General features: G+C 38.4%; 10 protein-coding genes and 1 long non-coding RNA gene across 14 annotated transcripts in view; 9 read left to right on the top strand and 2 right to left on the bottom strand.

Annotated features, from left to right (window-relative positions):
- The window catches only part of LOC9321288 (DNA damage-repair/toleration protein DRT100), a 1,682-nt gene extending 1,020 nt beyond the window's left edge, over positions 1-662 (top strand). Inside the window, 1 exon segment of the mRNA XM_021033506.1 lies at positions 1-662. This exon segment is cut by the window's left edge and continues 108 nt beyond it. Coding sequence (XP_020889165.1) covers positions 1-416 — 416 coding nt within the window. The 3' untranslated portion in view covers positions 417-662.
- A 304-nt stretch (positions 663-966) lies between these two features.
- Positions 967-4,093, top strand: LOC9319141 (probable metal-nicotianamine transporter YSL5). Of its 2 annotated transcripts, XM_021033451.1 has the most exons (6): positions 967-1,599; positions 1,831-1,988; positions 2,086-2,183; positions 2,268-2,402; positions 2,531-2,720; positions 2,827-4,093. In XM_021033451.1, the coding sequence occupies exons 1-6, from the start codon at positions 1,164-1,166 to the stop codon at positions 3,952-3,954; spliced, it is 2,145 nt and encodes a 714-aa protein (XP_020889110.1). In that variant the 5' UTR covers positions 967-1,163; the 3' UTR covers positions 3,955-4,093. The 2 variants fall into 2 exon arrangements, with proteins under 2 accessions (XP_020889110.1, XP_020889111.1); XM_021033452.1 differs by lacking the exons at positions 967-1,599; positions 1,831-1,988; positions 2,086-2,183 and having other exon boundaries at positions 2,317-2,402; positions 2,551-2,720.
- Positions 4,094-4,455: 362 nt separating this feature from the next.
- LOC110230471 lies at positions 4,456-5,588 on the top strand. The gene is made up of 2 exons (XR_002333579.1): positions 4,456-4,824; positions 5,278-5,588. It is a non-coding gene; the product is annotated as an uncharacterized LOC110230471 (long non-coding RNA).
- A 1,339-nt stretch (positions 5,589-6,927) lies between these two features.
- Positions 6,928-8,875, top strand: LOC9319142 (probable ADP-ribosylation factor GTPase-activating protein AGD15). Its single transcript, XM_002883030.2, has 8 exons — positions 6,928-7,228; positions 7,317-7,375; positions 7,466-7,556; positions 7,640-7,694; positions 7,782-7,872; positions 7,980-8,181; positions 8,361-8,517; positions 8,597-8,875. Coding segments are annotated over exons 1-8 (708 nt in total). The 5' UTR covers positions 6,928-7,177; the 3' UTR covers positions 8,599-8,875.
- Positions 8,876-8,976: 101 nt separating this feature from the next.
- On the top strand, positions 8,977-10,033 carry LOC9319143. The gene is made up of 4 exons (XM_002883031.2): positions 8,977-9,207; positions 9,301-9,397; positions 9,476-9,530; positions 9,639-10,033. The coding sequence occupies exons 1-4, from the start codon at positions 9,073-9,075 to the stop codon at positions 9,760-9,762; spliced, it is 411 nt and encodes a 136-aa protein (XP_002883077.1). The 5' UTR covers positions 8,977-9,072; the 3' UTR covers positions 9,763-10,033.
- Positions 10,034-10,429: 396 nt separating this feature from the next.
- On the top strand, positions 10,430-11,848 carry LOC9319144. The gene is made up of 5 exons (XM_021033553.1): positions 10,430-10,952; positions 11,029-11,078; positions 11,168-11,255; positions 11,349-11,465; positions 11,617-11,848. The coding sequence occupies exons 1-5, from the start codon at positions 10,548-10,550 to the stop codon at positions 11,665-11,667; spliced, it is 711 nt and encodes a 236-aa protein (XP_020889212.1). The 5' UTR covers positions 10,430-10,547; the 3' UTR covers positions 11,668-11,848.
- Positions 11,783-12,551, bottom strand: LOC9319145 (mavicyanin). Its single transcript, XM_002885176.2, has 2 exons — positions 12,281-12,551; positions 11,783-12,110 (listed from the first exon to the last, which is right to left on the bottom strand). Exons 1-2 carry the CDS (start codon positions 12,468-12,470, stop codon positions 11,905-11,907), a joined length of 396 nt encoding a protein of 131 aa, XP_002885222.2. The 5' UTR covers positions 12,471-12,551; the 3' UTR covers positions 11,783-11,904.
- Positions 12,552-12,565: 14 nt separating this feature from the next.
- LOC9321289 (kinase-interacting family protein) lies at positions 12,566-14,334 on the bottom strand. Of its 2 annotated transcripts, XM_021033536.1 has the most exons (3): positions 14,035-14,333; positions 13,814-13,875; positions 12,575-13,640 (listed from the first exon to the last, which is right to left on the bottom strand). In XM_021033536.1, the coding sequence occupies exons 2-3, from the start codon at positions 13,872-13,874 to the stop codon at positions 12,751-12,753; spliced, it is 951 nt and encodes a 316-aa protein (XP_020889195.1). In that variant the 5' UTR covers position 13,875; positions 14,035-14,333; the 3' UTR covers positions 12,575-12,750. The 2 variants fall into 2 exon arrangements, with proteins under 2 accessions (XP_020889196.1, XP_020889195.1); XM_021033537.1 differs by having other exon boundaries at positions 12,566-13,640; positions 13,814-14,334.
- Positions 14,335-14,468: 134 nt separating this feature from the next.
- On the top strand, positions 14,469-18,183 carry LOC9321290 (putative cyclic nucleotide-gated ion channel 19). 2 transcript variants are annotated; one of them, XM_002883033.2, is made up of 11 exons: positions 14,469-15,348; positions 15,441-15,632; positions 15,706-15,804; positions 15,885-16,022; positions 16,110-16,358; positions 16,450-16,695; positions 16,779-16,924; positions 17,012-17,089; positions 17,178-17,307; positions 17,417-17,663; positions 17,779-18,183. In XM_002883033.2, the coding sequence occupies exons 1-11, from the start codon at positions 14,890-14,892 to the stop codon at positions 18,054-18,056; spliced, it is 2,262 nt and encodes a 753-aa protein (XP_002883079.1). In that variant the 5' UTR covers positions 14,469-14,889; the 3' UTR covers positions 18,057-18,183. The 2 variants fall into 2 exon arrangements, with proteins under 2 accessions (XP_002883079.1, XP_020889109.1); XM_021033450.1 differs by having other exon boundaries at positions 15,165-15,348; positions 15,506-15,632.
- Positions 18,184-18,676: 493 nt separating this feature from the next.
- LOC9319146 (probable cyclic nucleotide-gated ion channel 20, chloroplastic) lies at positions 18,677-22,316 on the top strand. The gene is made up of 10 exons (XM_002883034.2): positions 18,677-19,380; positions 19,476-19,667; positions 19,775-19,873; positions 19,961-20,098; positions 20,187-20,435; positions 20,569-20,957; positions 21,058-21,135; positions 21,263-21,392; positions 21,562-21,808; positions 21,919-22,316. Exons 1-10 carry the CDS (start codon positions 18,877-18,879, stop codon positions 22,194-22,196), a joined length of 2,304 nt encoding a protein of 767 aa, XP_002883080.1. The 5' UTR covers positions 18,677-18,876; the 3' UTR covers positions 22,197-22,316.
- A 355-nt stretch (positions 22,317-22,671) lies between these two features.
- On the top strand, positions 22,672-23,486 carry LOC110230463 (uncharacterized protein At1g43920, Chloroplastic-like). The gene is made up of 2 exons (XM_021033578.1): positions 22,672-23,017; positions 23,082-23,486. Exons 1-2 carry the CDS (start codon positions 22,868-22,870, stop codon positions 23,367-23,369), a joined length of 438 nt encoding a protein of 145 aa, XP_020889237.1. The 5' UTR covers positions 22,672-22,867; the 3' UTR covers positions 23,370-23,486.
- The last annotated feature ends 2,310 nt before the right edge of the window (positions 23,487-25,796 follow it).

Here is a 25,796-nt window from a genome sequence, read left to right on the forward strand (position 1 = left end):
AACGAAACAACTTCACATCCATCGCCACCTCAACCGCCACGTCATTATTACCTCAGGGCTCCATTGTTGATCTGAGCCATAACTCAATCTCCGGAGAGTTACCTCCCGCGCTCGTCGGAGCAGAGGCTCTGTTCTTGAACAATAACCGTCTCACAGGAGACATTCCAGAGGAATACGTCAAGAGCTTAGTCAACGGTACAACAAAACAGCTCTTCTTGCAACATAACTACTTCACGAGATTCCCTTGGAACTCTGGTCTCCAACTACCAGACTCTGTTTCGCTCTGTTTGTCATATAACTGTATGGAGACAGATCCAGTCGTTGGTTTGTCCACGTGTCCGATCGAAGTTGCACCTCTGCTCTCAAGACCTGCTTCACAATGTTCAAGATTCTATAATCACAGCTCCACTGGCTAAAAGATTAGTTTTTGTTTGTTTTTTTTCTCAAAGAAATTTGCAAAAAATGACAAGTTTTTTATAAGCGTTATCGACAAAACAAAACTATGACATTTTTAGAAATTGAACCGTTGTGTCTCCTAGTGTTTTCTTAAAAAAATCAAAAGTTCAAAAAAGATCTGTAAGAGTGTGGTCCTCACTCCTCACATGTAAATTAGATTGTAGTGTTTATGGAATATATAATTTATAGATTGGTCCTTTTCTCTATTTTTTTTCCCATTTCATTATTGAGAAATATATATATATATATGCCATTTTGATATGAAGGAAATAAACAACACACCATTGGTTTTCTATATCTCTCCTTATCTTCAAATTGTCATTATCTTTTAATAAAAAGAGGTGCAAACTTTTTATTCACTTTGTGGTCTGGAGAGCACTCAAAATACTGTTTATATAAAATGATTGAAGATATTTAGATCCAAGCACGTTGGATAGGGATATGAGTTAATTAAGAAATTAGAAAGCCTAATGGTGTTGATTTAGTAAAAACATTAACAACTTAAATGCCAGATAATTAGCTGTTAACAGACATACCGACAAAGAATTTTAAGTAATAAAGTAGCATAAAGCTATCTGATTTGTCAGAATGTAAAAAACGAGTCCAAGTTGACTCCTTCGAGCTTTGATTCTCGTTCCAATAATACTTCCTCCACCATCTCTCCTCCTCTCTTAGATCTAAGAAACAGAGAAAACAAGAGAGAAAGAATGAGAAAGGGAGTTCTAACTCCTGACAGAGATCGTCAGATTATGGAACATGAGTTGCAGGAAACTGGTTTTAGTCCAGAATCAGAGAAAGTCAAGAACAAGAATTTTGAAGAAGATGAAGAAGAAGAGGATGAATCTGTGGAGAAGATCTTTGAGAGTAGAGAAGTACCTTCGTGGACGAAGCAGTTGACGTTGAGGGCTTTTGTGGTGAGCTTTATGCTTAGCATCTTGTTTAGCTTCATTGTTATGAAGCTTAACCTCACAACGGGAATCATACCGTCGCTCAATGTCTCTGCTGGTCTTCTGGGTTTCTTCTTTGTCAAGACATGGACCAAGATGCTCCATAGGTCTGGTCTCTTGAAACAGCCATTTACTCGCCAGGAGAATACTGTAATTCAGACCTGTGTTGTTGCTTCTTCTGGCATTGCTTTCAGCGGTAAAGAAAACTCATCTTCACATTGAACCAGATAATTGAGTTAGAAATTGATTGTATCATGCCATAGTTTTGCTTGTGTGTGTTTTGTGATATTCTGATATAAAAGTACAAATCCTTTTGTGTCTTTTGTACTCATCACTCACCTGCTTTCTCTCTCCTCCTTCTAGTTAGTTATGTTAAGGTTTTTGCTTAATAATAAATGCATCTACTTGGGCATATGAAAATATACAGGAGGGTTTGGGACATACCTCTTTGGCATGAGTGAAAGAATTGCGACCCAATCAGGAGATGTTTCTCGTGGCGTCAAGGACCCTTCTTTGGGTTGGATTATCGGTTTCCTCTTTGTTGTCAGCTTTCTTGGCCTCTTCTCAGTTGTTCCCCTTAGAAAGGTTGGTCACAGTTTTTGTTTCCTGCTTTCTCTCTTGTGAACCAAAAAGGAACAATGAGTTTATGAGATCTTGCATTGCCAATTTCTTTGTTTTGCAGATAATGGTAATAGACTTCAAACTAACATACCCAAGTGGCACTGCAACAGCTCATCTTATCAACAGCTTTCACACCCCTCAAGGCGCCAAGCTAGCCAAGTACTAACCTTTCACTTTACTTTATGCGCTTTTAAGTCTTGAGTTCTCTGCTTCCTTTTGACTCGATGCTGCTCTCTGCATCAGGAAACAAGTGAGGGTGTTAGGGAAATTTTTCTCTTTTAGCTTCTTCTGGAGTTTCTTCCAATGGTTCTTTACCGGAGGAGAAAATTGTGGGTTCTCCAACTTCCCAACATTTGGACTCAAAGCTTACCAGTACAAGTAAGCTCAATAAACAATATATGTAACTTGAAATTATAGAGCATTGGGTTGAACCACAATCTGGCTTATTGTTTTGTCAGTAATACCAATGCTCGTTCCTTTCTGGTGAGAGCCTGATGTACAAACAGGTTCTACTTTGATTTTTCAGCAACATATGTTGGTGTTGGAATGATATGTCCCTATATAATCAACATCTCTGTCCTATTGGGAGGAATCCTCTCTTGGGGGATAATGTGGCCCCTCATTGAAACCAAAAAGGGAGATTGGTTCCCTGATAATGTCCCATCCAGCAGCATGCATGGTCTCCAAGCTTACAAGGTAACTAAATTCTCCATAGGATTCATCTGTTAATTCTCTTTATGGACCACCCTTCTGCTTCAAGTTAATCTCTCTGTACTGGACCATCTTTTTCTTTTTCTTCCAGGTGTTTATAGCTGTTGCTATAATCCTAGGAGATGGCTTATACAACTTTTGCAAGGTGCTGAGCCGGACTCTTTCAGGACTATTTGTACAGCTCCGAGGCCCTACTACATCTATTTCAAGAACCTCCTTCACACTTGAAGAAGACCCTCATGCTTCCCCATTAAGCCCAAAGCAATCTTATGATGACCAACGTCGTACAAGATTCTTCCTCAAAGACCAAATCCCTACTTGGTTTGCTGTTGGAGGTTATATCACAATAGCTGCAACATCTACAGCGATACTCCCTCACATGTTCCACCAGCTGAGATGGTATTACATTCTGGTTATCTATATCTGTGCGCCTGTCTTGGCTTTCTGCAACGCTTATGGAGCTGGACTCACAGACTGGTCCTTGGCTTCAACGTATGGAAAGCTTGCCATATTCACAATTGGGGCTTGGGCTGGCTCTGAGCACGGTGGTATGCTGGCTGGTCTGGCAGCATGTGGTGTCATGATGAACATAGTCTCGACGGCTTCGGATCTGACACAAGACTTCAAGACAGGTTACCTCACTTTATCATCTCCAAAGTCAATGTTTGTGAGCCAAGTGATTGGAACAGCGATGGGTTGTGTGGTATCTCCTTGCGTGTTCTGGCTATTCTACAAAGCGTTTGATGATTTAGGCCTCCCAAACACTGAATACCCTGCTCCATTTGCTACCGTATATCGAAGTATGGCTAAACTAGGAGTGGAAGGTGTCGCATCTCTACCGAGAGAATGTCTCGTTCTATGCTACGCGTTCTTCGGTGTGGCGATTCTAGTAAACATAGTAAAAGATAGTCTCCAGAGCCAATGGGGAAGGTTCATTCCACTTCCAATGGCAATGGCTATACCGTTTTTCTTGGGACCTTACTTTGCAATTGACATGTGTGTGGGAAGTTTGATACTTTTTATCTGGGAAAGAGTAGATGCAGCCAAGGCTGAAGCTTTCGGGACAGCGGTGGCTTCTGGTTTGATATGCGGAGATGGCATTTGGTCTTTGCCAAGCTCAGTGCTCGCTATAGCCGGAGTAAACCCTCCTGTTTGCATGAAGTTTCTCTCTGCTGCAACCAATTCAAAGGTGGACAACTTCCTACAAGGATCCACTTAATACTCAAATAAGTAATGATATCTCAAGCATGTGAAAGTGTAATGATGCTTCAATTTTTCTTCTTTTACCATTATGACGATTTTGAATGTAACTCGTATATAAAGATCTTAGATAATGAAAGGGCTTGTGAATTGTGATTCATGATTGTCAAAACAGTTGCTGTAACCCATTAGGTTAGACGAGAGAAGATGCTAACCTGAGGCAAAATCAAGGCAAAGGAGGGTTTTTTTAAGCCGATTGCGGCGCCGGAGATATGAGCGATTAGCACCGGAAAGAGAAGAAAAATCGATTCTTTCAATTGGGTTTTCGAAGGAATCTTCACATGAGCATTAGAGCATCAGCAGTGGAGCAAGCTGAAGGGTGTTAGAAGTAATAAAAAAAAAGAAAATTGTTTCTCTCCTCACAAACTTTACATTCGGGTGTAACACATACTCTTCCTCTCTCTCTCTCTTTCTTTTTCTCCCTCTTTTCTATCTCTCTTTAAATTATAATAATAAAAAAAAGTTGGGATAATTGGGTGAGAGACATTATTGGGGAACTTATTTAGTTTTCTTGTAATCTGACACAAGGCCTAGGACAACGATAATTTTAGCCACTCTTTTGTCCAATTTTAACCCCACTCGCTTATGCACTGTAGATCAAAGTTTGGCCCATTATGAGAGACAAAGGCAATGAATTTTGGCATTCTCGAGAAACTGTTGCGTGTTATAGCTATCTAATTTTCGCAGTCCGACTTTTGGGTGTCTTCTCTCTTTCCTCTTCATTATTCCGCGCTTGCTACTGTTAACCCTAAGTCCCATAACTCTCTGTTCACATCTGATTTTTCTTTCATCAAACTCTCCCTCCGAAGGAATTAGCATTATCATCTCGGTAAGCCGTCGTCTCTGGGGTTATATTAACCGCCGTTCTCGTCAGAGAACAGAATTCGCGAGTTTAATGGCTTCTCATTTTCTTTCGGTTTTCGATGTTTTATAAACACTGTCAATTATTTTTGTTTTTCCTATTTCCAAACGCCATCATGTTACGCTTTCAGAATAGTCTTTTTTCGATTTTTACCGTTTATGGGTTTCGATCTAGTATAATCATAGATCTCCCTCGGATAAATTAGATCTCTACTTTTCTCGACACCACCTTTACAGATCTATTTAGATCTCTACTTTTCTCGACACCACCTTTACAGATCTATTTTTTCTTTTAGCCTTTCCCGTATACTGCTCTATAATTCCAGATCTAATCCTTTGCTAACAACTTATTACCCATATATCTTTCTGCATGACATGGCTGTTCTGGAACTTCCTTCTCGTTTGTTTGCTGATAGAAAAGAGCCAGTAGGAGACCGAGTGAACTAGTATTTTAAGCTATATGCGATCAAGGTTATCCTCAAGGCTTTGCAACCGTCGGAGCTTGAGCTTATTTGTCCGTGCTTCGGTAAATTACTCGATGTTTACTCCAAACCGTCATTCTCGGGGAAGTTGGCCCATTTCTTGTTAACTCGGCAGCGGAGCGTTGTAGCGTACATATAAGTATACAAATGTAAATAACGCTCTATATATGTGTTTACATATATATAAATGTTAATAAAGCTCTATGTATGTGTTTACATGTACAAAAATGTTAATAACGTTCTCTATATATATATATATATATTGACATGTATACATAGACCGAATTATTTAACACTATAATTATTTTTAACACTCTATGTATGTATTTGTTTATATGTATACAAAATGTCAAAATCATATATAATATTTATTGGTTGTCCATGCAACTAGCTTAGTTGTTTAAAAAATTCGAAGAACTATTTATTAGGTATCCATGCAACTATGTTAGTTGTTTACATTTTTCGATTCCCGTCTAAAACTGCTTTCATTACGGATTCAAAATTCATAAAGCTCAAATAAAGTCATTGCATTTAATAACTGTCACCTCATTGTTTCTATCAACCGTCTGTTTATTCTTCCGAATGCCTTAAAAGTCAAAAACATCTCCACCACGCGCATGCACAAATAAAGTTGTGGCATTTTCGTTATTACTTAGAACTCGAGACCCATTTATCTAATTTATTTATCTTTGTTAAAGACCAAAAATCCATATTGTTGATTAGCTAATTTTATGTCCAGTTTTTGTCTCTGCACAAATTCACCCAAAAAATTTTACACCCACTTTCACACTTTCTCCACTGCCCATGGTCTTAGTGATCAATTTTCGAGAGCTAGGGGTTTCAATTTTCTTGCTTTGCTTAGGCTCCGATTGGTGACAAAAAAAAGAACAGTAGGAACAGGAAAAAAAAAGAATGAAAAGGAACAAAAAGGAAAGGAAAATGATCAATAACCAGGAACCAAAAGGAACATAAGAATTGAACAAATGATTATAGTAAATGGAAACCAAAAAATTGAACAAATATTTAACATAATAATTATTAAAAATTATGTATTTTATTTAGTTTATAAATTTTATTTAAAATTAATGTTTTATTTTAATTGAAAAGAAATATAGTATAAATTCAAATATTTTATTTTAAAATAATATAAATTTCACTTGAAAGCATTTATTTATTTATTTTAGTATAAATACTAATTTAAAACAAAGTCATAAGATTCATTTAAATTAAAGTTTTGATAAAAGTTTTTTTATACATAAATATATAATAAAAATATAGGAATTATTTATGTATAAAAATGTAAATATTATCAAAAAAGCTATTTTAAAATTATTTAAAAATTAAAAACGAATTTTAAATTTTTGTTCCTTGTTGTTCCTCTACAATTTTGGGGAGGAACAATTTTGTTCTAATATTTTTTTTTTTTTGAGGAATGAAGAGGAAAAATGTAGGACCCATATGTCTGAAAATGGAAAAAAATTCCTTATAAATGGTAAAAAAAAATGAGGAACAAAAAAAACATGACATTCCTACTCATTCTTTTCCTCAAAATTGGTTACCAATCGGAGGCTTAGACTCTATGTTGGAATTAAAATAACAAAAATAGAGAGATGATGTGTCGCAGTGACAGATATAAAAGGGTACGAGAAACCGTCATTTCTCATTCTCTCTCTTTTCCTCTCCTTCAAATCCGTTCTTCCTTGAAACCATTTTTTTTTGGTAAAGGTTTGGTTTTTACCAAAACAGAGAAACCATTTTGGCTCTCTGTTTACAAACTTCGTTTGATTTTTCCATTGCCTCTGTTTCCCTATCTCTCTCTCTCTGGTTATCTTTATCAGAATGAACAGGAAGGCCTCTGTTTCCAAGGAGCTCAACGCCAAGCATTCAAAGGTCCCATCTTTTTTTCTCCTCCTTTTCGATTTCACCATTGGTTTTGCGTCTGGAAGGTTGAAAGGTTAGAGATTTGTGTGGTTTATAGATATTGGAAGCACTTTTAAAGCATCCAGACAATCGAGAATGTGCAGATTGTAGATCAAAGTAAGCATCATGATAACATAATCTCTTTCATCATGATCATGTAACACAAATGATAAGAGCATTGTGTTGTTGGATCTATCTATTTCACAGGGCACCAAGATGGGCAAGTGTGAACCTTGGGATATTCATTTGTATGCAATGCTCTGGAATCCATCGTAGCCTCGGTGTCCACATCTCACAGGTCTCTAAATCATGTCTCTTTTGATTGATTTGTGTTGAAAATGAATCATACAAATTAGTGATACTGATTGATTTTAAAAACAGGTAAGGTCTATAACTCTGGATACATGGCTTCCAGATCAGGTTGCTTTCATGAAATGTAAGCTCCTCTTTTGTGTATAATGAACCTATTCAGTAGTTGAATTCATATCAATCCCATAGCTTGATCATCTTATTCTCGGTGTAGCTACCGGTAATGCTAAGGCAAATCAGTATTGGGAATCAGAATTACCTCAACATTTCGAGAGAAGTTCAAGCGACACGTTTATAAGAGCCAAGTATTGATTCTTTTCTATGCTAGAAAGTGTTTGCCTTTGCTGCTTCCTCATCTGCTACAACACAACTTTAGCTTGAATCTTTTTTCCTCTGTTTGTGTGTGTTTTAGATACAGTGAGAAGAGATGGGTTTCACCGGGAGGGATTCAACCGGCTCCTATAGTTAGCCAGCTAAGCTGCAAAGTTAGTCACTTGGTAGAGAGCGGATATAAGCCTGAAACTCCAAAGAAAGCTAGAACTCTTTCACTTGACGAAGAGATCCTTCTTCATCATGTTCTTCAAGTAACACCTCCAGAAACGAGAACTCGTGCGGTATGGTATTTCACGAAGTTCACTTTCTAAATCCAAACAAATGTTTATCTATTTTTGGGTGCCGGTATGATCATTAGATCAGAAATTCATTCAATTTTCCTGGTCTGTCCTGTGGCAAGAATTAACAAAGCTTTTTAAGAAAGATTTGAATCATTTCCATCAACCGTTGTGCAATGCAGGGTTCGGTAGATATGAAGGAGAATGTATATGTTGTACCTCTACCAGTGGGGATGGAATTCAAGAAACCAAACCAAAAGAATGAGATTTTCTCCAGTGAAATAAACCAGAATAGAAGAACCACCATAGCACCACCGTCAAGCTGGGCTACTTTCGACTGTAAGGCCATGATTCAGGCTTTTCCTTTTTATCTTCTTTTAATTTTTAGGTTGTGATTTTAATCTCTAATGTGAAACAGGAAGAGAAGAGACTCTATGAAGAATGAGAAGATGGAGGTTTTGGAAACAAATCATCATGTGGGCTTTAATTATAGTCAACAGGTTGGCAAAGATGGGATGATGAACTCAAAAACTAACAATGGAAGTTGCTTCTGTTTTCTATTTCTTTATTCATTCATAATCCAATTTTGGTTGCTTGTAACTAAATCATTTTTTATACAATGGAAGAGAGACATCTTGAGTATTTGACAAAAAAAAGAAAGCAAAAATACAAGTCACCAATGTGTGATTATTTTGAATTGCTAGACAAGTAACATCAATTGATTGGTCCATAGACCATACCATACTCCATAACAACAGTTATGATTTCAATAGTAGCTTTGTCCGGTTTGGTTAATTCGGCGATATGGGCCTTAGGCCCGAAAGAGAATCTATCACAAACTGGAATGAGGAAGATGAACAGAGCAGTTGTGATGTGAACTGAAGAGTGACGGAGATGGCGGCGAACGCGTGTCTACCTCCGCCGGCGTTAATGGCTGTCCGCGCAGAGGAAGGAGTTCCAAATTCAAAATCGACGCAGGGAAAAACTAGGCTCTATCTCACCAAACCTTCATGGATAGTTAGAACTCAGGTCTGAAACCAAAAACCCCCCAATTTCTACCTCTAGACTCTTGATATCACAAATAAGAACGAGCTTAGCGCTAATGAATTCAATGGTTAACAGTCAGGAGCTAAGACGTGTATGAAGAGGAAGGCGAAAGGCCGGTGCGTAATCTGCCATGGAACTGGAAGAGTCGACTGTTTCAATTGCTGTGGGAAAGGTAAAGAAAATAACTTCTCTCTCTCTTTCATATGTCTCATATGATTGATTGCTATTTTTTTGTGATACATGATTGAAGGGAGGACTAATTGTGTGGATGTGGAAATGCTTCCAAAAGGAGAATGGCCTAAATGGTAAATATTTTGAAGACAAAAGATGTTCTTGAGGCTTGTATCTCTATGTTATTTGATTCAAGAACCAAAGAAGGTTAAAGATTTTTGTTTTGGGTGTTTTGGTCACAGGTGCAAGAGTTGTGGAGGGAGTGGATTAAGTGACTGTTCTCGCTGTCTTGGCACCGGAGAGTACAGATACATTATGGGTTTCCGCTTCTTAAACCAAAACGACGATGGCGATCCACAATTATGATTTGCTGAAACTCTTAATCATGTCCTTGCCAGTTTTTGTATATGTTCAATGATGAGGCTTAAGACTTGTTTAGTAATGTATATGGTTTGCTCCTGACTTGTTGATATTGTCTGCAGTCTTCAAGGTCATTATGTTGCAAGTGAAGAGAAATCGCCACATCTTGTGTCTTTTGAAGCTTACATTGCAAAATGGTTGTATCTTGGCTTTTGTACTTACTAATGGTATATTTGGATTCTTCAAGAGTATTATGCAAAGGTCGAAATTCTTCAGACATTGCTTATTCGTAGGGTTTTGCTGTAACTCTTCAGTCTAGGTTACAGCAAAAACCTAAACTCAAACCGTCGGGTTTTGCTGTAACTCTTCAGTCTAGGTTTTGCTGTAACTCTTCGGTCTACACAGAAGTTTCCACCGTAGGGTTTTGCTGTAACTCTTCAGTCTAGGTTTTTTCCTCGTATTTTTAATGGTCGGGTTGTTTGTTTAGTTAAGAAAGCCCGAGCCCGTAATTGTATCTTTTCCCATGTAAGCTCATCGGTTCCTGATTGGCTCTTCCCAGAAGAGAGTCTCTTCGTGATAACTTAATAAAATGGTGTTTGACGAAAAAATTAAAAAATAAAAAATAAAATTCGGCTTTGAGTGTGTAACGAAGCAAAATGGGCTTGATTTGAGTGTACAATTGTGAAATCCGGTTTAGTCAAACCGGGTTTTAAACATTTTAATTTGATTGTCTCGGTTTATTTTAGTCAGGCGCGCATCTTCTCTTCTTGTGGCTCGATATTCTTATCGTTATGTCTTCCGTCGCTTTGCCGGCGATGAGCTGCCGGAGCTCAGGAGAACAAGTGAATGAGATTCGCGTTTGTACTAATCGCACCTGCCGGAGACAAGGCTCTTTCCAGATTCTCGAGACATTAACGGCTCTCGCACCTCCCGAACTCCGAGTCACTCCCTGCGCTTGCCTCGGCCGATGCGGCTCCGGTCCAAACCTCGTGGCTCTTCCTCAAGGTCTCATCCTCCGTCACTGCGCCACCCCTTCTCGAGCTGCTGAAATTTTGTTCAGCCTCTGTGGTGACGGTCGTGAAGCTTCTTCCTCCTCCGCCGTCACGGACGCTCTCACCGCTTTAGCGCTAACGAACAATGCTCTCTATCAAATCGATGCGGGAAACTTCTCTGAAGCCGAAGCACTTCTCACTCAGGTCTTTAGACTTACATATTTGTCGCAATTTGCTCTAGATTTTTATGGAGCTTGACCATGGATGCGGATGATTGCAGGCTTTAGAGCTGAAACCCTACGGTGGCTTGCATAGAATCTTCAAACACAGGTACGTTGAGGCACTAAATTGATATTTTGGATACTGTTTCTTTAGAGATTGTATGATGTAACTAGATTGTTGGAATTTGGTGATTGCAGATCAGTAGCAAAACTGGGAATGCTTGATTACTCTGGGGCTCTTGAAGATATAAGCCGTGCTCTAGCATTAGCTCCTAACTATTATGAGGTATACTCTGGAATGATACTCTTTTCATTTTGTGAATTTCATGTTTAAAAGCTTATGTTAATCCTATTTTTATGACTTTTATCTACTTACTAGCCATATATATGCCAAGGGGATGTCTACGTAGCAAAGGGTCAATATGATCTTGCAGAGAAGTCATACTTGAAATGTCTAGAGATAGATCCTTCTCTTCGCAGATCGAAACCATTCAAGGTTTGTTTTGTTTCACGTTGTGCCTAACGAAAGATAAGCTTCAATGTTCCTGGCAAGGATGAACGCTTTTGCTTATAATCTCATAATCTGATTCAAATTTTCTGTTCGAGACAAATTCCAAAAATTGTTGGTGTTGTAACTATCCTTGCAGGCCCGGATTGCAAATCTTCAAAAGAAAGTTGTTGAAGTAGATGTGACATAGAAGTATTCTGACACTGAGATTTGTATTGGATTTATACTGAACACTGTTTCGATAAATGTCTCTTTCTTTGGGTAGAAGATTGAGTGTTCCAGAATGGAAAGGTATGTGTATCAAGAGGTAATGACATTGCGCTGTATATATATTATTCAGATGATATTATCCAAGTTAAAGACATTATTTAGGTACTAAAGACTACCCAAACAACAAGCTGCCTATCATTTATAATTATTACGGTACTCAAGGAGCTACATTAATGCTTAGCTTCTGGCCATTTTCACAGTGATCACCCACTGCGCAGATGAACCATAACTCTCCAACTTCTGATATGATTATTGAGTCATTGCCTTTGGTGAAGAGAGATGTGTAGTTGTCTATTCCACAATCTGTGTATGCTGTAGAGTTAACTTGCATAACATTATGCTGGTCACTTTTGTAGTTGAATACTGTTGAAGAAGAGAGACAGATTTAGCAAGGTGAATGCTGGAAACAACTTATCATATTTTCTTACCATTGATATGGAGCAGAAGACTGCTGAAGAAGAGACGGTATATGGGATTACAACATTGGTGCTACTGTATTTTGGAATTCGTAGTACAGGAGTTAGAACATTTACCTAAGACATCACCGACATGAAACTCTCTTCCCTGTGTCCAGTTGGTATAGTTTGTAAAGAGTTCCCAGCCACTGCTGTCACCAACTATATGCTCTGTTCCTTCAGATTTTAGCATGAGAGAAGATAGAGAGAAAATGGCATAGAGTATAATCAAGCTAGAGAATTGGTTTCCCTGATTAAGCATTGTCATCTCTTAACTTATTGTGCTCTCAACTTGTTCGGAAATACAATATATTTATAGAAGTAGCAAGCATTTGTGGGTGGGAAGGTCATGACATTGTTGTGTTTACTAGATAAGTAAGTCATGAAAACCATACATCTGTAAATCGAGGAGTCACAGATTGTTTGCAGGATACAACAAACTGTGCATCAGGGCGATGCACTGAAAAGCATGAAACCTAATAAGGCAATAGAACATACATAGTCATGTATGCATTGTTCTTAGTTTACTAGTACACCAAAGGATTAAGCTAATTAGGCATGTCGAAAGTGCAGCATGAAGGAGCAGCAGCTGATGGGTTAAGGCTGCGCTTTGTAAACAGGTTAATGTTGTTCAGCTTCTTCAACCACTTGAATCCAGTCTTCTCTTCGGTTTTGTTCTCCTTCTTCTTTTTGGTCTTATGCTTATTCAGGCCAAAGCATCCGGATGAGACCTTATCAGAGACAGGCTCTGAGTTCCTGGATGCCTGAAGTGAGTAGATGCGGTTCTGGAGAATGCAGACCTTGTGAAAATGATCATCTCTCATCTTAAGCACACACCTAGCGAGCCCAACAGCCTCATTCTTCATGAACAACGCCTCAGTCGCTAGCTCTCTGTTCTCCTCCAAAAGAGAAGTGAGTTTGTAGCCAAGATTAGCGTTTTCCTCCACAGCCACTTCTTTCTCCATCTCCAGCAACATGACAAACTTCTTCAACAGCTCTATAGTCTTGGAGGCTTCATGAAACTGTTGCTCCTTGTGAAGTAACTCGTGTTTCAGTATCTCTTTGTCCAAGCTTGCTGTCACAAGTTGGGATACCAGCTCCTCAACTTTCTCTGAAACCGCAGCAGAATCTTGCATCTGTTGAAAGGATAAGGTGCTTTCGACTTCGGAACTGATCTCACTAACGGAATCAAGGTCTGAAATGCAGTCATCATCATCTTGGAGAAGCTGGTTGGGAATAGAAGTTGTGGGTTTAAGTCTGGTCTGATGAGAAGAACGACCCAAGAGAGTGATGTAGCCGTTGTACAGGTCAAGACAAAGCTTGAGAAGCAGAGGTCGTCTCTGGTAAAACCATTCAGCTCGTTGACCAAATGTATCATCATCTCCTTGGCTTTCTTCAAAACCAGACTCGCGCAGGATTTGCATCCGAGCTTCAAGGTCTGTTTCCAACATTTTCAGACAAGAAGTGATGAGAGAGAAAGACAAAGAAACAGAGGAGAAAGAGAAAGAAAAAGGGGGGCCCACTGTTTTCTGTAGCAAGCTTTGTTTTTGAAAATTTGAAAATGTGAAAAAGCTCCGAAAAGAGAATTAGAAAATGGAAGAGGAACCGTACCAGAGAGAGATGGCAACTGCGGTGGAGGATGAGTAGCGTCCATGGATGCTTTGTTCTTCATCCTGAAAAATATTATACTTGTTTTAGTTAGTGATTTTTGTAAAGGGAAAATGAGAATAATGCATAGATCAAGACATTGATGGCTTTTCCAAGAAGATAATAAATGGATATTTTTGATCATCGAGATTAGTGAAGGATTGGAGTGGGAAAAAGATACAAACCCAGAAATAGTGAAAGAGAGGGAGAGAAGATAGCTGACACGTTTGTTCAGTTGTATCAGTGCAGAGCATATAACAGGCAAAATCCGCCAAAGCTACAAGCATTTGATTTTGTTCCACTCAGATTTTAACACGTGGCTTAAGTACCTGGGCTTGGAAGTGTCGGCCCATTTTTTGTTGGGCTTAATAAATCAAAGCCGTTACGTTTTTAGATTCTGACAATTTATATCCAGAATAGGCCATAAACTAGTGTCAAATTGTCAATTATTGATCGAAATAATTTAATATAAATAAATAAAAACGTGCGTTTTATAAAGCAGGACCTGGTTAAGTAAAGTAGAGCTATTTTTCTATTTTCACATTCTGTTTATTCTCACTCTTAATTATTTTATTAGTATACGAGAGACAATTGCATTAAAATAAAGCTCAACTGTGTGTTTGGTGAGAAATTGCAAGCTCAGAAATCATTATTCATAGTCTTTGGAAAGATGTCTTGGATAAAGTAACACAAGAGGCAGCTTCTTGAGGTTTTCTCTCTTCAAACCTTTTTGCTTTGATAACTTATTAAAACAAATTCCTTTTCAGCTTTCGTTGATGGGTTCAACACAAGATCTAAAATGTAACATTTCTTTTCTAATTTTATTTTTTCATTTTAACAAATCGAGTTTTCTAATTTTTTTTTGTCATTCTTTTCCTTATAAAACATCCTCCACACTTGCTTGACCGTTGACGCCTTAACGGGCTACATAACCAAACCCAAGTCTCTGTCATCGTCTCCTCCTTTCTTCTTCTTTCTGTCATCATTTTGCTTCTTTTTTCTCCTATAATCCCTCGAATCTTAGGGTTTCTAGAAAAAAAATGGCTTCCTCGACCGAGAACGACGAGTTTCCCATTCTTCCAATTCCAAAAGCAACACCTCGTGCTCACACTAGGGCTTTTACTTCCAGGAACCGTAGTGTTTCTCTCTCAAACCCAACTTTCTCCTTTGACGGATTTGACAGCTCGAGTGTGGTTTTAGGTTACACAGGTCCTCTTCGAACCCAGCGAATAAGACCTCCTTTAGTGCAAATGAGTGGTCCTCTTCACTCTACTCGCAGAACAGAACCTCTCTTCTCTCCTTCTCCTCAAGAACCTCCTGATTCCTCCTCCTCCTCTACCGTTAATGTTCCACCTGAAGATGATTTTGTCTTCCAAAACGCAAATCTCTTGAGATCTGGACAGTTAGGGATGTGCAATGATCCTTACTGCACTACTTGCCCTTCTTACTACAACCGCCAAGCTGCTCAATTTCACACTTCCAGAGTTTCTACCTCTAGGGTATGTATTTCTACTTACCTTGAGACTCAAGTAAACGTTAGATATAGCAGCTGACACAAAGAGTATTTTTCCTTTTTTTTGCTCTTGTTTAGTTTCGCACTGTTCTGTATGATGATGCTAGAGGTTGGGCTAAGCGATTTGCCTCCTCTGTTCGTAGATGCTTACCTGGAATAATGAATCCTCATTCCAAATTCGTTCAAGTCTGGACTAGAGTCTTAGCCTTTTCAAGCTTAGTGGCCATTTTTATAGATCCTCTCTTCTTGTTCCTCTTATTTATCCAACAAGTATGTTTCCTTCTCTTGCTCTATCCATCTCCTTCTTGCAACTGTATACGTTTTCATGAGTTTACTACTGCAGGACAACAAATGCTTAGCGATTGATTGGCGTGCGACTAAAGTATTGGTGTCTCTTAGAAGTATAACGGATCTTGTATTCTACATTAACATTCTACTTCAGGTCTGTCTCCTCTGCTCATATCTTCTATCTAAGGAAATTTATTGGCTTTAACGGTTCTTTGGTCATCATATGTCATGTAGTTTAGGTTGGCCTATGTAGCCCCTGAATCTAGAATAGTTGGTGCCGGCCAGTTAGTTGATCATCCAAGAAAAATTGCTCGCCATTACTTCCAAGGAAAGTTTTTTCTTGATCTGTTCATAGTGTTACCCATTCCACAGGTATTGTAGTAATAACCTTCAAATGTCTCTGAGTTTTATTAACTCGAAGATCTCTTTCAAACGCTAGATTTCTCCTTTTTTATACAGATAATGATATTATGGATAATACCAGCACACTTGGGCACACGCAGGGAAGAATATGAGAAACAGATTATACGCGCTACGGTTCTTTTTCAATACATTCCAAAGTTATATAGACTCTTACCTCTTCTTGCTGGACAAACACCGACCGGCTTCATATTTGAGTCAGCCTGGGCTAATTTTGTTATTAATCTTCTCACCTTCATGCTTGCTGGTCACGCTGTTGGCTCTTGCTGGTATCTTTCTGGTCTGCAGGTATATAAGAAACATTAGTGTCTTTGAAGATTATTTTTATAGCTATGATCAAGTGATTTAAAGATTGTTCTCTTTGATTTGCTCTTTTCAGAGAGTTAAGAAATGCATGCTGAATGCTTGGAATATTTCTGTGGATGAACGTAGAAATCTTATCGATTGTTCGCGTGGAAGTTATGCATCGGAGTCACAAAGAGCTCTCTGGAGAGATGGTGCTAGTGTCAATGCTTGTTTTCAAGAGAGTGGTTTTACTTATGGGATCTATCTGAAGGCAGTGAATCTTACCAATCAATCTAGTTTCTTCACAAGATACAGTTATTCTCTGTTTTGGGGATTCCAAGTAAGTTGGGCTCTATCTAAGTTCATTTATTAGTCTTTGAATCACTCTTTAACTAATGTCGAAATTGTTTTCAATTCTGAAAGCAAATAAGCACACTTGCTGGAAACTTATCCCCAAGTTACTCAGTGGGGGAGGTTTTCTTTACAATGGGTATCATTGGACTAGGGCTTTTGCTTTTTGCGCGGCTTATCGGTAATATGCAGAACTTCCTTCAATCTCTTGATCGGAGGTAAAAGACATTTCAGCAACAATGTTTCAAAAGAAAAGTTCTTAAAAGAGATGGTGGATTTCTTGGCTAATGCATGTTCTGTTTTAGGAGGATGGAAATGATGCTGAGACGGCGTGATGTAGAGCAGTGGATGAGCCACAGACTGTTGCCAGAAGATATAAGAAAGTCTGTGCACTGTGGCATTTTGATTTTCTCAGGCTATGTAATGTGACCTTCAAAACTAATCAACTCAATCATTGTACAACATTTTCAGAAGAGTGCGGGAGGCTGAGCGGTACAATTGGGCTGCGACTAGAGGAGTTAACGAAGAATTTCTATTCGAGAACATGCCTGATGACCTTCAAAGAGATATAAGACGACACCTCTTTAAATTTCTCAAGAAGGTAATAAGCAACAGCCTCATGAGAGCATTAATCAGTATTCTTTTTGTGTACTAGACTCCACAGTGTTGCAAGAAGCTAGTTCTGAATCCAACTGTTAATGTGTTTGCAGGTGAGAATATTTTCGTTGATGGATGAATCAGTTTTAGATTCAATCCGTGAGAGGCTGAAACAGAGGACATACATAAGGAGTAGCACGGTGTTGCACCGCAGAGGTCTAGTAGAAAAAATGGTATTCATAGTGAGAGGTGAGATGGAGAGCATTGGAGAAGACGGTTCTGTTCTTCCTTTATCAGAAGGCGACGTTTGTGGTGAAGAACTTCTCACTTGGTGCCTCGAACGCTCTTCTATAAACCCCGGTACTAATAAGATTTGACTCTTAAGTGTTCATAAGTCTTAATGTTTTGGGTTAGAAACTCGAAACATAAATCTTTTTAGAAGAAACTTGATTAAGAAAAAGCATGAAACTTGCAGATGGGACTAAGATAAAGATGCCAACAAAGGGATTAGTTAGCAACAGAAATGTTAGGTGTGTGACAAACGTGGAAGCGTTTTCGCTGAGTGTAGCAGATCTTGAAGATGTAACAAGCTTGTTTTCAAGATTCTTAAGGAGTCATCGAGTGCAAGGAGCTATAAGGTACGAGTCTCCTTATTGGAGACTACAAGCAGCGATGCAGATTCAAGTGGCTTGGAGATACCGAAAGAGACGACTTCAGAGATTTTACACTGCTCAGTCTAGTTCCAACAATTAGATTGGATGATAAATTGATGATATTTGGTTTACGTATAAAGCTTAGTGGCTGTTAAATATACATCTTTTTGCTGTTTTTCCAATCATACTATAATTTCACTTCAGGTCCCTTGGCGGTTTATCGTTAACCAATGAAAAAATTACATTAACAGTGAAACCCATTCGAGTTAAAAAGTTGAAACCACGTAGCTTGAGTACTTGGGCTTATAATTTCGGCCCATTATTTTATATTGTCTTAACTCTTCCGCCTTGGTAATGAATGATTTTGCCTTTTTGTACATTCTTTTTAGTTACTCAAAGAAGTAAGATAAAGAAAGAGAAGCAATCATATATTTAATGACACTTTACCTCCAATTAAGTGACAAGATTTTCTTTGGTAATCCAATTAAGTGACAAGTTGACGAGTTTTACAAAACCGTGAATATTCAAAAGGAAAATAAATAACATCATTTATTTCCCTAAATATTTTCCACTATTTAATTGGTAAGATTCATTTCCATAAATAAAATACACAGAGGAGAGAGAGAGAAGCCTGCCTACACGGACAATGAAATAAACAATGTAATAAAAGTCCGTGTTTGACTTTTCCAGACATGAGTTTTAATTTACAATAATACACTTCCTTGACTTGGGCTACGAAGAAGAAGACCCCTGACTTGGTCATCTTCTCCTTTCATATTTCTCTCTTCTTCTTCTTATCAAAATTACTAAAACTCTCTGCTTCAAACTTCCTTCTCCGCCTCAGATTTCCCCCTTATCCCCTAGATTCTCTGTTTCTGGGGTGTTTTCTTTCTTCTTGAAACCTTGATTTTGGTCAAGAAATGGCTTCCCACAACGAAAACGATGATATTCCCATGCTTCCAATTTCAGACCCATCATCTCGTACTAGAGCCAGAGCTTTCACTTCCAGGAGTCGTAGCGTTTCTCTCTCAAACCCTACTTCCTCCATTGAAGGATTTGACAATTCCACTGTGGTTTTAGGCTACACGGGTCCTCTTCGAACTCAGAGACGTCCTCCTTTAGTTCAAATGAGTGGTCCTCTTACCTCTACTCGCAAACCTGAACCTCTCTTTCTTCCTCATCCTTCTTCTGGTTCTTCTGATTCCGTTGGTGTCTCTTCTCAGCCTGAGAGGTATCCTTCTTTTGCTGCTCTTGAACATAAAAAATCCTCAGACGATGAGTTCGTTTTGAAACACGCAAATCTCTTGAGGTCTGGACAATTAGGGATGTGTAATGATCCTTACTGTACTACTTGCCCTTCTTACTACAACCGTAAAGCTGCTCAAATCCCTACTTCTAGAGTTTCTGCCCTTTTTGATTCCACGGTAAAGTTTGATTCTTTTCTACTTCACATTCACAAAAATAGCTTCAGGCTCAAGTAAATGTTGTTGAAACAGAGACTTTTTTTTTTTCTTGCTAGTTCCATAATGCTCTGTATGATGATGCTAAAGGTTGGGCAAGGAGATTTGCTTCCTCTGTTAATAGATACTTACCTGGAATCATGAATCCTCATGCCAAAGAGGTTCAAACCTGGACTAAATTCTTCGCCCTTTCATGCTTGTTAGCTATTTTTATAGATCCTCTCTTCTTCTTCCTCATAAAAGTCCAAGAGGTATGCTTTTCCTTCAGAGATATCTCTCTCTATCTTTTGCTTCTTAAAGTGTTGTTTATCTTGCCTTTTAACCACCTTTTTTGACCATCTTTATTTTCTCACTGTAGCAAAACAAATGCATTATGATTGATTGGCCGATGACTAAAGCATTTGTAGCTGTTAGAAGTGTAACAGATGTTATATTCACTATGAACATTCTACTTCAGGTGTTTTTCCTTTGCTTACATTTCTCCATCTCTTTTTAAAAAAAAATATGTTGGCTTTAATGCTCACTTCTTCCATATTTGTTACAGTTCCGATTGGCCTACGTAGCTCGTGAGTCTACGGTAGTTGGTGCTGGCCAGTTAGTTAGTCATCCCAAAAAAATTGCCCTTCATTACTTTAGAGGAAAGTTTTTCCTTGACTTGTTCATAGTGATGCCACTTCCACAGGTATTATAATGTTAGAGCTACTACTGGTTTTAGGTAATGGTAATCGGAAGATGTTCATTTATTTTTTCATGTTTTGTTTTGTTTACAGATATTGATTTTATGGATAATACCAAAACATTTGGGTGCATCCGGGGCAAACTATGCGAAAAACCTTCTACGAGCTGCAGTTCTTTTCCAATACATTCCGAAGTTATATAGACTTCTACCATTTCTTGCTGGACAAACACCTACCGGATTCATATTTGAGTCAGCTTGGGCTAATTTTGTTATTAATCTTCTCACTTTCATGCTTGCTGGACATGTTGTTGGCTCTTGCTGGTACCTTTTCGGTCTGCAGGTATGTTAAAGTCTCAAAACTTATAATGTCCTTTCTTATTGTTGGCCTGATCAGCAGAAGATACATATATTTAAAGTGATTTATATTGATTCTTCTCATTGTCTGTTTCCCTTTTTCTTTTTGTCTCTTTCAGAGAGTTAATCAATGCCTTCGAAATGCTTGCGGTAATTTTGAGCGTGAATGTCAAGATCTTATAGATTGTGGTAATGGAAATAGCACTGTGTTAGTACGAGCAACCTGGAGAGATAATGCGAGTGCCAACGCTTGTTTCCAAGAAGATGGTTTTCCTTATGGAATCTATTTAAAAGCAGTCAATCTAACCAATCATTCTAGTCTCTTCACAAGATACAGTTACTCTCTCTTCTGGGGTTTTCAGCAAATAAGCACTCTTGCTGGAAACCAAGTCCCAAGCTACTTTCTAGGGGAGGTCTTCTTTACTATGGGTATCATTGGACTAGGGCTTTTGCTTTTTGCGCTTCTTATTGGTAATATGCAAAATTTCCTTCAAGCTCTTGGTAAAAGGTAAACAATTCAATCATTGTACAAAAATAGATATTTCAAGACATAATGGTTGGTTTTATAATCACTAAGTACTCTGGTGATTGTGATTTGTCCATATTAGGAATTTGGAAATGACGCTAAGACGGCGTGATGTGGAGCAATGGATGAGCCATAGACGGTTGCCAGATGGTATAAGAAAGTATGTGGACTATGCCTAAAAAACATTTGCCTTCTCCTTTGATTATTCTTTTTCTTAAGAGTCACATTGGTCTCAGTTTCAGTATTTTCACTATAAAACTAACTGAATAATGGTTCAACATTTTCAGGAGGGTGCGAGAGGCAGAGCGGTTCAACTGGGCTGCTACTAGAGGCGTTAACGAAGAATTGCTGTTTGAGAACATGCCTGAAGATCTCCAAAGAGATATAAGACGACACCTCTTTAAATTTCTCAAGAAGGTAAAGACATGTGAAACTTCTGTGTGCATAGATCCCAATTCCATATTGTTGCAAAGAGCTACTTCTGGAATCTAGCTGTACAGTAACTGGTGCTGAAACCGAAGTAATACTTAGAGACCACAGATTAAACATTGCTGAGAATATTATTGAAATGTGAATGGGTTTGCAGGTGAGAATATTTTCGTTGATGGATGAACCAATCTTAGATGCAATCCGTGAGAGGCTGAAACAGAGGACATACATAGGGAGTAGCACAGTGTTGCACCGCGGAGGTCTAGTTGAGAAAATGGTATTCATAGTGAGAGGTGAGATGGAGAGCATTGGAGAAGACGGTTCTGTTCTTCCTTTATATGAAGGCGATGTTTGTGGTGAAGAACTCCTCACTTGGTGCCTCGAACGCTCTTCTGTAAACCCCGGTACCATCCCTTTTGACTCTTATGTGTTCATAAATCTCAAACTTTTTTGTTCCTTAGATGACAGTTCATTAAGGAAAATCTTGGAACTGAATATGTGTTGAAATCTTCAGATGGGACGAGGATAAGGATGCCATCAAAGGGATTGCTTAGCAACAGAAATGTTAGGTGTGTGACAAATGTGGAGGCATTTTCGCTGAGTGTGGCAGATCTTGAAGACGTAACAAGCTTGTTCTCGAGATTCTTGAGGAGTCATAGAGTCCAAGGAGCCATAAGGTACGACTCTCCATATTGGAGGCTACGAGCTGCTAGGCAGATTCAAGTGGCGTGGAGATATCGTAGGAGACGGCTTCAGAGATTATGTACTCCTCAGTCTAGTTACAGCCTTTAGTTTGTATTCCTCATTTTTGATGAATTGATGATTTATATGTAATTTGGTGATTGTGACATAAGTGGTGTTACTGTTATATTATTATATGTTAATAGTAATAAACCATATTATTTTTATGAATTTGTATAAACCATAAAAATATATGAATTTTTATAAACCATAAATTATATGAATTTGTATTAAAAACTTACTTTCTTTATTTCAGAATTTATGGCTATTGTTGAAAACCACCTATATATATATATATATATATATATATTTATTTATTTATTTTGACAAATTTTCCTATATATTTATCGGGAAAAATGTCATTTAATAGCTGCCCAACTTTCAAATTGTGGCCATTTGCCACACCAACTTCATAAATGGCCAATTTAAACATGACAAATACGTTGACTTCCATTTAGCACATTACAAAATCGTTGACCACGCCAAAACACCAAGCCGTTAACAGATCCGCTAACACCCGTTAACACCTCCGTTAATGCCCAAAACGGCGTCGTTTAGAGATTAATCGAAACTTCTAAAAGCTGAAGAATCCCCAATTCTGAGAAATCCCCAATTCAATTTCAAACCCTAAAATTTTCAATTCTCATCAATTCTTAGCATTATCTTCCTTTTGAGCTCGAAATCTTGTTTTTTTCATCGAATTCTCCAATTCTACCAGAGATATGAGTTGCAATTCGTGTGTTCAAGATGGAGGTTGCGAGTTCCGCGGGTTTCCTTCAAAGTGTCACTGCGGCTTAGACGTTGTCATTCTCACATCGAAGACGAAGCAGAACCCAGGGAGACCGTTCTTCCGTTGTCCAACCTTGAATGATGTAAGTAGATTTGATTTAGTGTTTTTTTGGTTTGGTCGGTAATGCATTTTCAACGTGATCGCAGGGCCATTTGTTTAAATGGGTTGAAGATTGTGTCTACGAAGAGGTTGTAGACGCTAAGCCGAAAATCTCCAGCATTGACAATGAAATAAACAATGCCAAATGTGAGGTTTCAATCGAGATTGCAGAGTTAAAGTGTATGATCAATGAATTGAAGGAAGATGGAACGTGGAGCAAAAGAGAAATTAAGAGAATCAAATTGTGGTTGGTCTGCATTTGTTTAACTGTTACTGCAATTGTGATCTTACTGTTGTTTGGTCTCAAAAACCAGAATCTTGTTTTAGGTTACTAGTTTCTTTGTTGTTTGGTATGAGTTTTAGTTGTTTGGTATGAGTTTTAGTTGTTTGTGTCTTTAGTGTTGTGTCTTGCTTTAATGTAATGCTATTATGGCTTTGTGATCCTTGTGAGTTGTGCTTTTGGTAATGGAAATACAAATTTGTCTTCTGTTGATCAATAAGAGTTATGTCAGAAAGACCAACAACCATTCATACAACTAAACAAAAAGAACAATACAAGAACAATACAAGTCGTAGAAAAACCAAACAACAACAAGTTAGGTTCAAACAGACCAAAATACTCCGATAGAAAGGTTTTGTTCAGAAACAAAATAACTTCAGAAAATCTTTATCAAGTGGAACACTGAAACCATGATGCAAATCTACCAAATCCTTGTCCTTCTGGTTGTGCTTCTGGTTGAATTTGTGAATCTGCTCCATGCGTTTGATGAGCTTGTGCACCGTGTGATCGATGCCATGATGTAGCTTGTGATCCTTGTGATCCAAAATGAGGTTGTGATCCTTGTTGAGAGCCAAGATGAGCTTGTGATCCTTGCCCTTGTCCTTGTGAGCCAAGATGAGGTTGTGATCCTTGTGATCCAAAATGAGGTTGTGATCCTTGTTGAGAGCCAAGATGAGCTTGTGATCCTTGCCCTTGTCCTTGTGAGCCAAGATGAGGTTGTGATCCTTGTGAGCCTTGCACTTGCTCTTGTGATCCAGGATGAGCTTGACTAGAAAATGTTGCAAGCACTTATGGCGCCTACCAAAAATTAGAATAAATTCAGTGAGTTGTCACATGAAACAGTGAGTTGTAAAACAGAAAACACATGAATTCAGTGAGTTATAAAACATAAAAAGCTTAAAACCATACCGGCCTTTTTCTTGGTCTTCCTCTTGGTCTAGGTAGTGGATTCAAGACTGTTGCATTTTTGCATCCTTGCCTGTTATGCCCTTCTTGCAGGCAGTTAGAGCATGTCATGATTCTCTTTGCCCGTGACATCTTGTTCTTATTAGAAGAAGAAGCAGTCTCATTTCTTCCCTTTCTCCTAGCATGATTATTAGGCCTTTCTCTGTTGCCTCTTCTCCATGGTGGTGGCAAGACATGCAACCTATTTGTTCTAGGCCACAATGGCATCCCTTGGACAGGCCTAATACCATCCCTATATGTTTCTCGCCACATTACCTTTGTATAATACTCGCTGACATAGTCTTCAACTTTCTCTCTTTTTCCTATTATCACAGATGCCGCATGAATACAAGGGATCCCCACCATCTGCCACTTCCTGCAACCACAAGTTTTCTTCTCCATATCTACAAAGTAACTAACACCATTCACTTCTATTTGATGCAAATTGTTTCTGGCCATATATCTCTCACAATTTCCAACCCCAGCTATCATTTTCTCAATCTCAAGATGGGCTCTCTTTGTGAACCTTGTCTTCAATCTGTCAGCAATGATATACCTCTTTGCAGTTCTCACCATGCATTGCCTCCGGATGTCTTCTAGCAAATCCAACAAAGGCTTTCTCCTAGCCTGTCTAATAGTCCTATTAAAAGACTCACTGAGATTATTGAGGCTGTCATTGCAGCATGTCAAAATATTTATTTATTTTGACAAATTTTCCTATATATTTATCGGGAAAAATGTCATTTAATAGCCCAACTTTCAAATTGTGGCCATTTGCCACACCAACTTCATAAATGGCCAATTTAAACATGACAAATACGTTGACTTCCATTTAGCACATTACAAAATCGTTGACCACGCCAAAACACCAAGCCGTTAACAGATCCGCTAACACCCGTTAACACCCGTTAACACCTCCGTTAATGCCCAAAACGGCGTCGTTTAGAGATTAATCGAAACTTCTAAAAGCTGAAGAATCCCCAATTCTGAGAAATCCCCAATTCAATTTCAAACCCTAAAATTTTCAATTCTCATCAATTCTTAGCATTATCTTCCTTTTGAGCTCGAAATCTTGTTTTTTTCATCGAATTCTCCAATTCTACCAGAGATATGAGTTGCAATTCGTGTGTTCAAGATGGAGGTTGCGAGTTCCGCGGGTTTCCTTCAAAGTGTCACTGCGGCTTAGACGTTGTCATTCTCACATCGAAGACGAAGCAGAACCCAGGGAGACCGTTCTTCCGTTGTCCAACCTTGAATGATGTAAGTAGATTTGATTTAGTGTTTTTTTGGTTTGGTCGGTAATGCATTTTCAACGTGATCGCAGGGCCATTTGTTTAAATGGGTTGAAGATTGTGTCTACGAAGAGGTTGTAGACGCTAAGCCGAAAATCTCCAGCATTGACAATGAAATAAACAATGCCAAATGTGAGGTTTCAATCGAGATTGCAGAGTTAAAGTGTATGATCAATGAATTGAAGGAAGATGGAACGTGGAGCAAAAGAGAAATTAAGAGAATCAAATTGTGGTTGGTCTGCATT

The sequence above is a fragment of the Arabidopsis lyrata genome (genome assembly GCF_000004255.2).
Source record: "Arabidopsis lyrata subsp. lyrata unplaced genomic scaffold ARALYscaffold_3, whole genome shotgun sequence".
Taxonomy (NCBI): domain Eukaryota; kingdom Viridiplantae; phylum Streptophyta; class Magnoliopsida; order Brassicales; family Brassicaceae; genus Arabidopsis; species Arabidopsis lyrata.

What these genes read in the sequence shown, in the direction of transcription:
- LOC9319144 (XM_021033553.1), top strand. Translation starts at nt 10,548, where the DNA reads ATGTCTTCCGTCGCTTTGCCGGCGATGAGCTGCCGGAGCTCAGGAGAA. An exon ending in TAGCTCCTAACTATTATGAG is followed by an intron (nt 11,256 to 11,348) that starts GTATACTCTGGA and finishes TCTACTTACTAG; the next exon opens with CCATATATATGCCAAGGGGA. An exon ending in GCAGATCGAAACCATTCAAG is followed by an intron (nt 11,466 to 11,616) that starts GTTTGTTTTGTT and finishes CTATCCTTGCAG; the next exon opens with GCCCGGATTGCAAATCTTCA.
- LOC9321289 (XM_021033537.1), bottom strand. Translation starts at nt 13,994, where the DNA reads ATGATCAAAAATATCCATTTATTATCTTCTTGGAAAAGCCATCAATGT. An exon ending in GCAGTTGCCATCTCTCTCTG is followed by an intron (nt 13,641 to 13,813) that starts GTACGGTTCCTC and finishes TGTTGGAAACAG; the next exon opens with ACCTTGAAGCTCGGATGCAA.
- LOC9319142 (XM_002883030.2), top strand. Translation starts at nt 7,178, where the DNA reads ATGAACAGGAAGGCCTCTGTTTCCAAGGAGCTCAACGCCAAGCATTCA. An exon ending in TCAGGTTGCTTTCATGAAAT is followed by an intron (nt 7,695 to 7,781) that starts GTAAGCTCCTCT and finishes TTCTCGGTGTAG; the next exon opens with CTACCGGTAATGCTAAGGCA. An exon ending in CAGAAACGAGAACTCGTGCG is followed by an intron (nt 8,182 to 8,360) that starts GTATGGTATTTC and finishes TGTGCAATGCAG; the next exon opens with GGTTCGGTAGATATGAAGGA.
- LOC9319146 (XM_002883034.2), top strand. Translation starts at nt 18,877, where the DNA reads ATGGCTTCCCACAACGAAAACGATGATATTCCCATGCTTCCAATTTCA. An exon ending in GGTACCTTTTCGGTCTGCAG is followed by an intron (nt 20,436 to 20,568) that starts GTATGTTAAAGT and finishes TGTCTCTTTCAG; the next exon opens with AGAGTTAATCAATGCCTTCG. An exon ending in TCTTTAAATTTCTCAAGAAG is followed by an intron (nt 21,393 to 21,561) that starts GTAAAGACATGT and finishes ATGGGTTTGCAG; the next exon opens with GTGAGAATATTTTCGTTGAT.
- LOC9319143 (XM_002883031.2), top strand. Translation starts at nt 9,073, where the DNA reads ATGGCGGCGAACGCGTGTCTACCTCCGCCGGCGTTAATGGCTGTCCGC. An exon ending in CATGGATAGTTAGAACTCAG is followed by an intron (nt 9,208 to 9,300) that starts GTCTGAAACCAA and finishes AATGGTTAACAG; the next exon opens with TCAGGAGCTAAGACGTGTAT. An exon ending in TTTCAATTGCTGTGGGAAAG is followed by an intron (nt 9,398 to 9,475) that starts GTAAAGAAAATA and finishes ACATGATTGAAG; the next exon opens with GGAGGACTAATTGTGTGGAT.
- LOC9319141 (XM_021033451.1), top strand. Translation starts at nt 1,164, where the DNA reads ATGAGAAAGGGAGTTCTAACTCCTGACAGAGATCGTCAGATTATGGAA. An exon ending in CTCAAAGCTTACCAGTACAA is followed by an intron (nt 2,403 to 2,530) that starts GTAAGCTCAATA and finishes ATGTACAAACAG; the next exon opens with GTTCTACTTTGATTTTTCAG. An exon ending in ATGGTCTCCAAGCTTACAAG is followed by an intron (nt 2,721 to 2,826) that starts GTAACTAAATTC and finishes TTTTTCTTCCAG; the next exon opens with GTGTTTATAGCTGTTGCTAT.
- LOC9319145 (XM_002885176.2), bottom strand. Translation starts at nt 12,470, where the DNA reads ATGACAATGCTTAATCAGGGAAACCAATTCTCTAGCTTGATTATACTC. An exon ending in TCATGTCGGTGATGTCTTAG is followed by an intron (nt 12,111 to 12,280) that starts GTAAATGTTCTA and finishes CTTCTTCAACAG; the next exon opens with TATTCAACTACAAAAGTGAC.
- LOC9321290 (XM_002883033.2), top strand. Translation starts at nt 14,890, where the DNA reads ATGGCTTCCTCGACCGAGAACGACGAGTTTCCCATTCTTCCAATTCCA. An exon ending in TAGTGTTACCCATTCCACAG is followed by an intron (nt 16,023 to 16,109) that starts GTATTGTAGTAA and finishes TTTTTTATACAG; the next exon opens with ATAATGATATTATGGATAAT. An exon ending in TCTTTAAATTTCTCAAGAAG is followed by an intron (nt 17,308 to 17,416) that starts GTAATAAGCAAC and finishes ATGTGTTTGCAG; the next exon opens with GTGAGAATATTTTCGTTGAT.
- LOC110230463 (XM_021033578.1), top strand. Translation starts at nt 22,868, where the DNA reads ATGAGTTGCAATTCGTGTGTTCAAGATGGAGGTTGCGAGTTCCGCGGG. An exon ending in GTTGTCCAACCTTGAATGAT is followed by an intron (nt 23,018 to 23,081) that starts GTAAGTAGATTT and finishes ACGTGATCGCAG; the next exon opens with GGCCATTTGTTTAAATGGGT.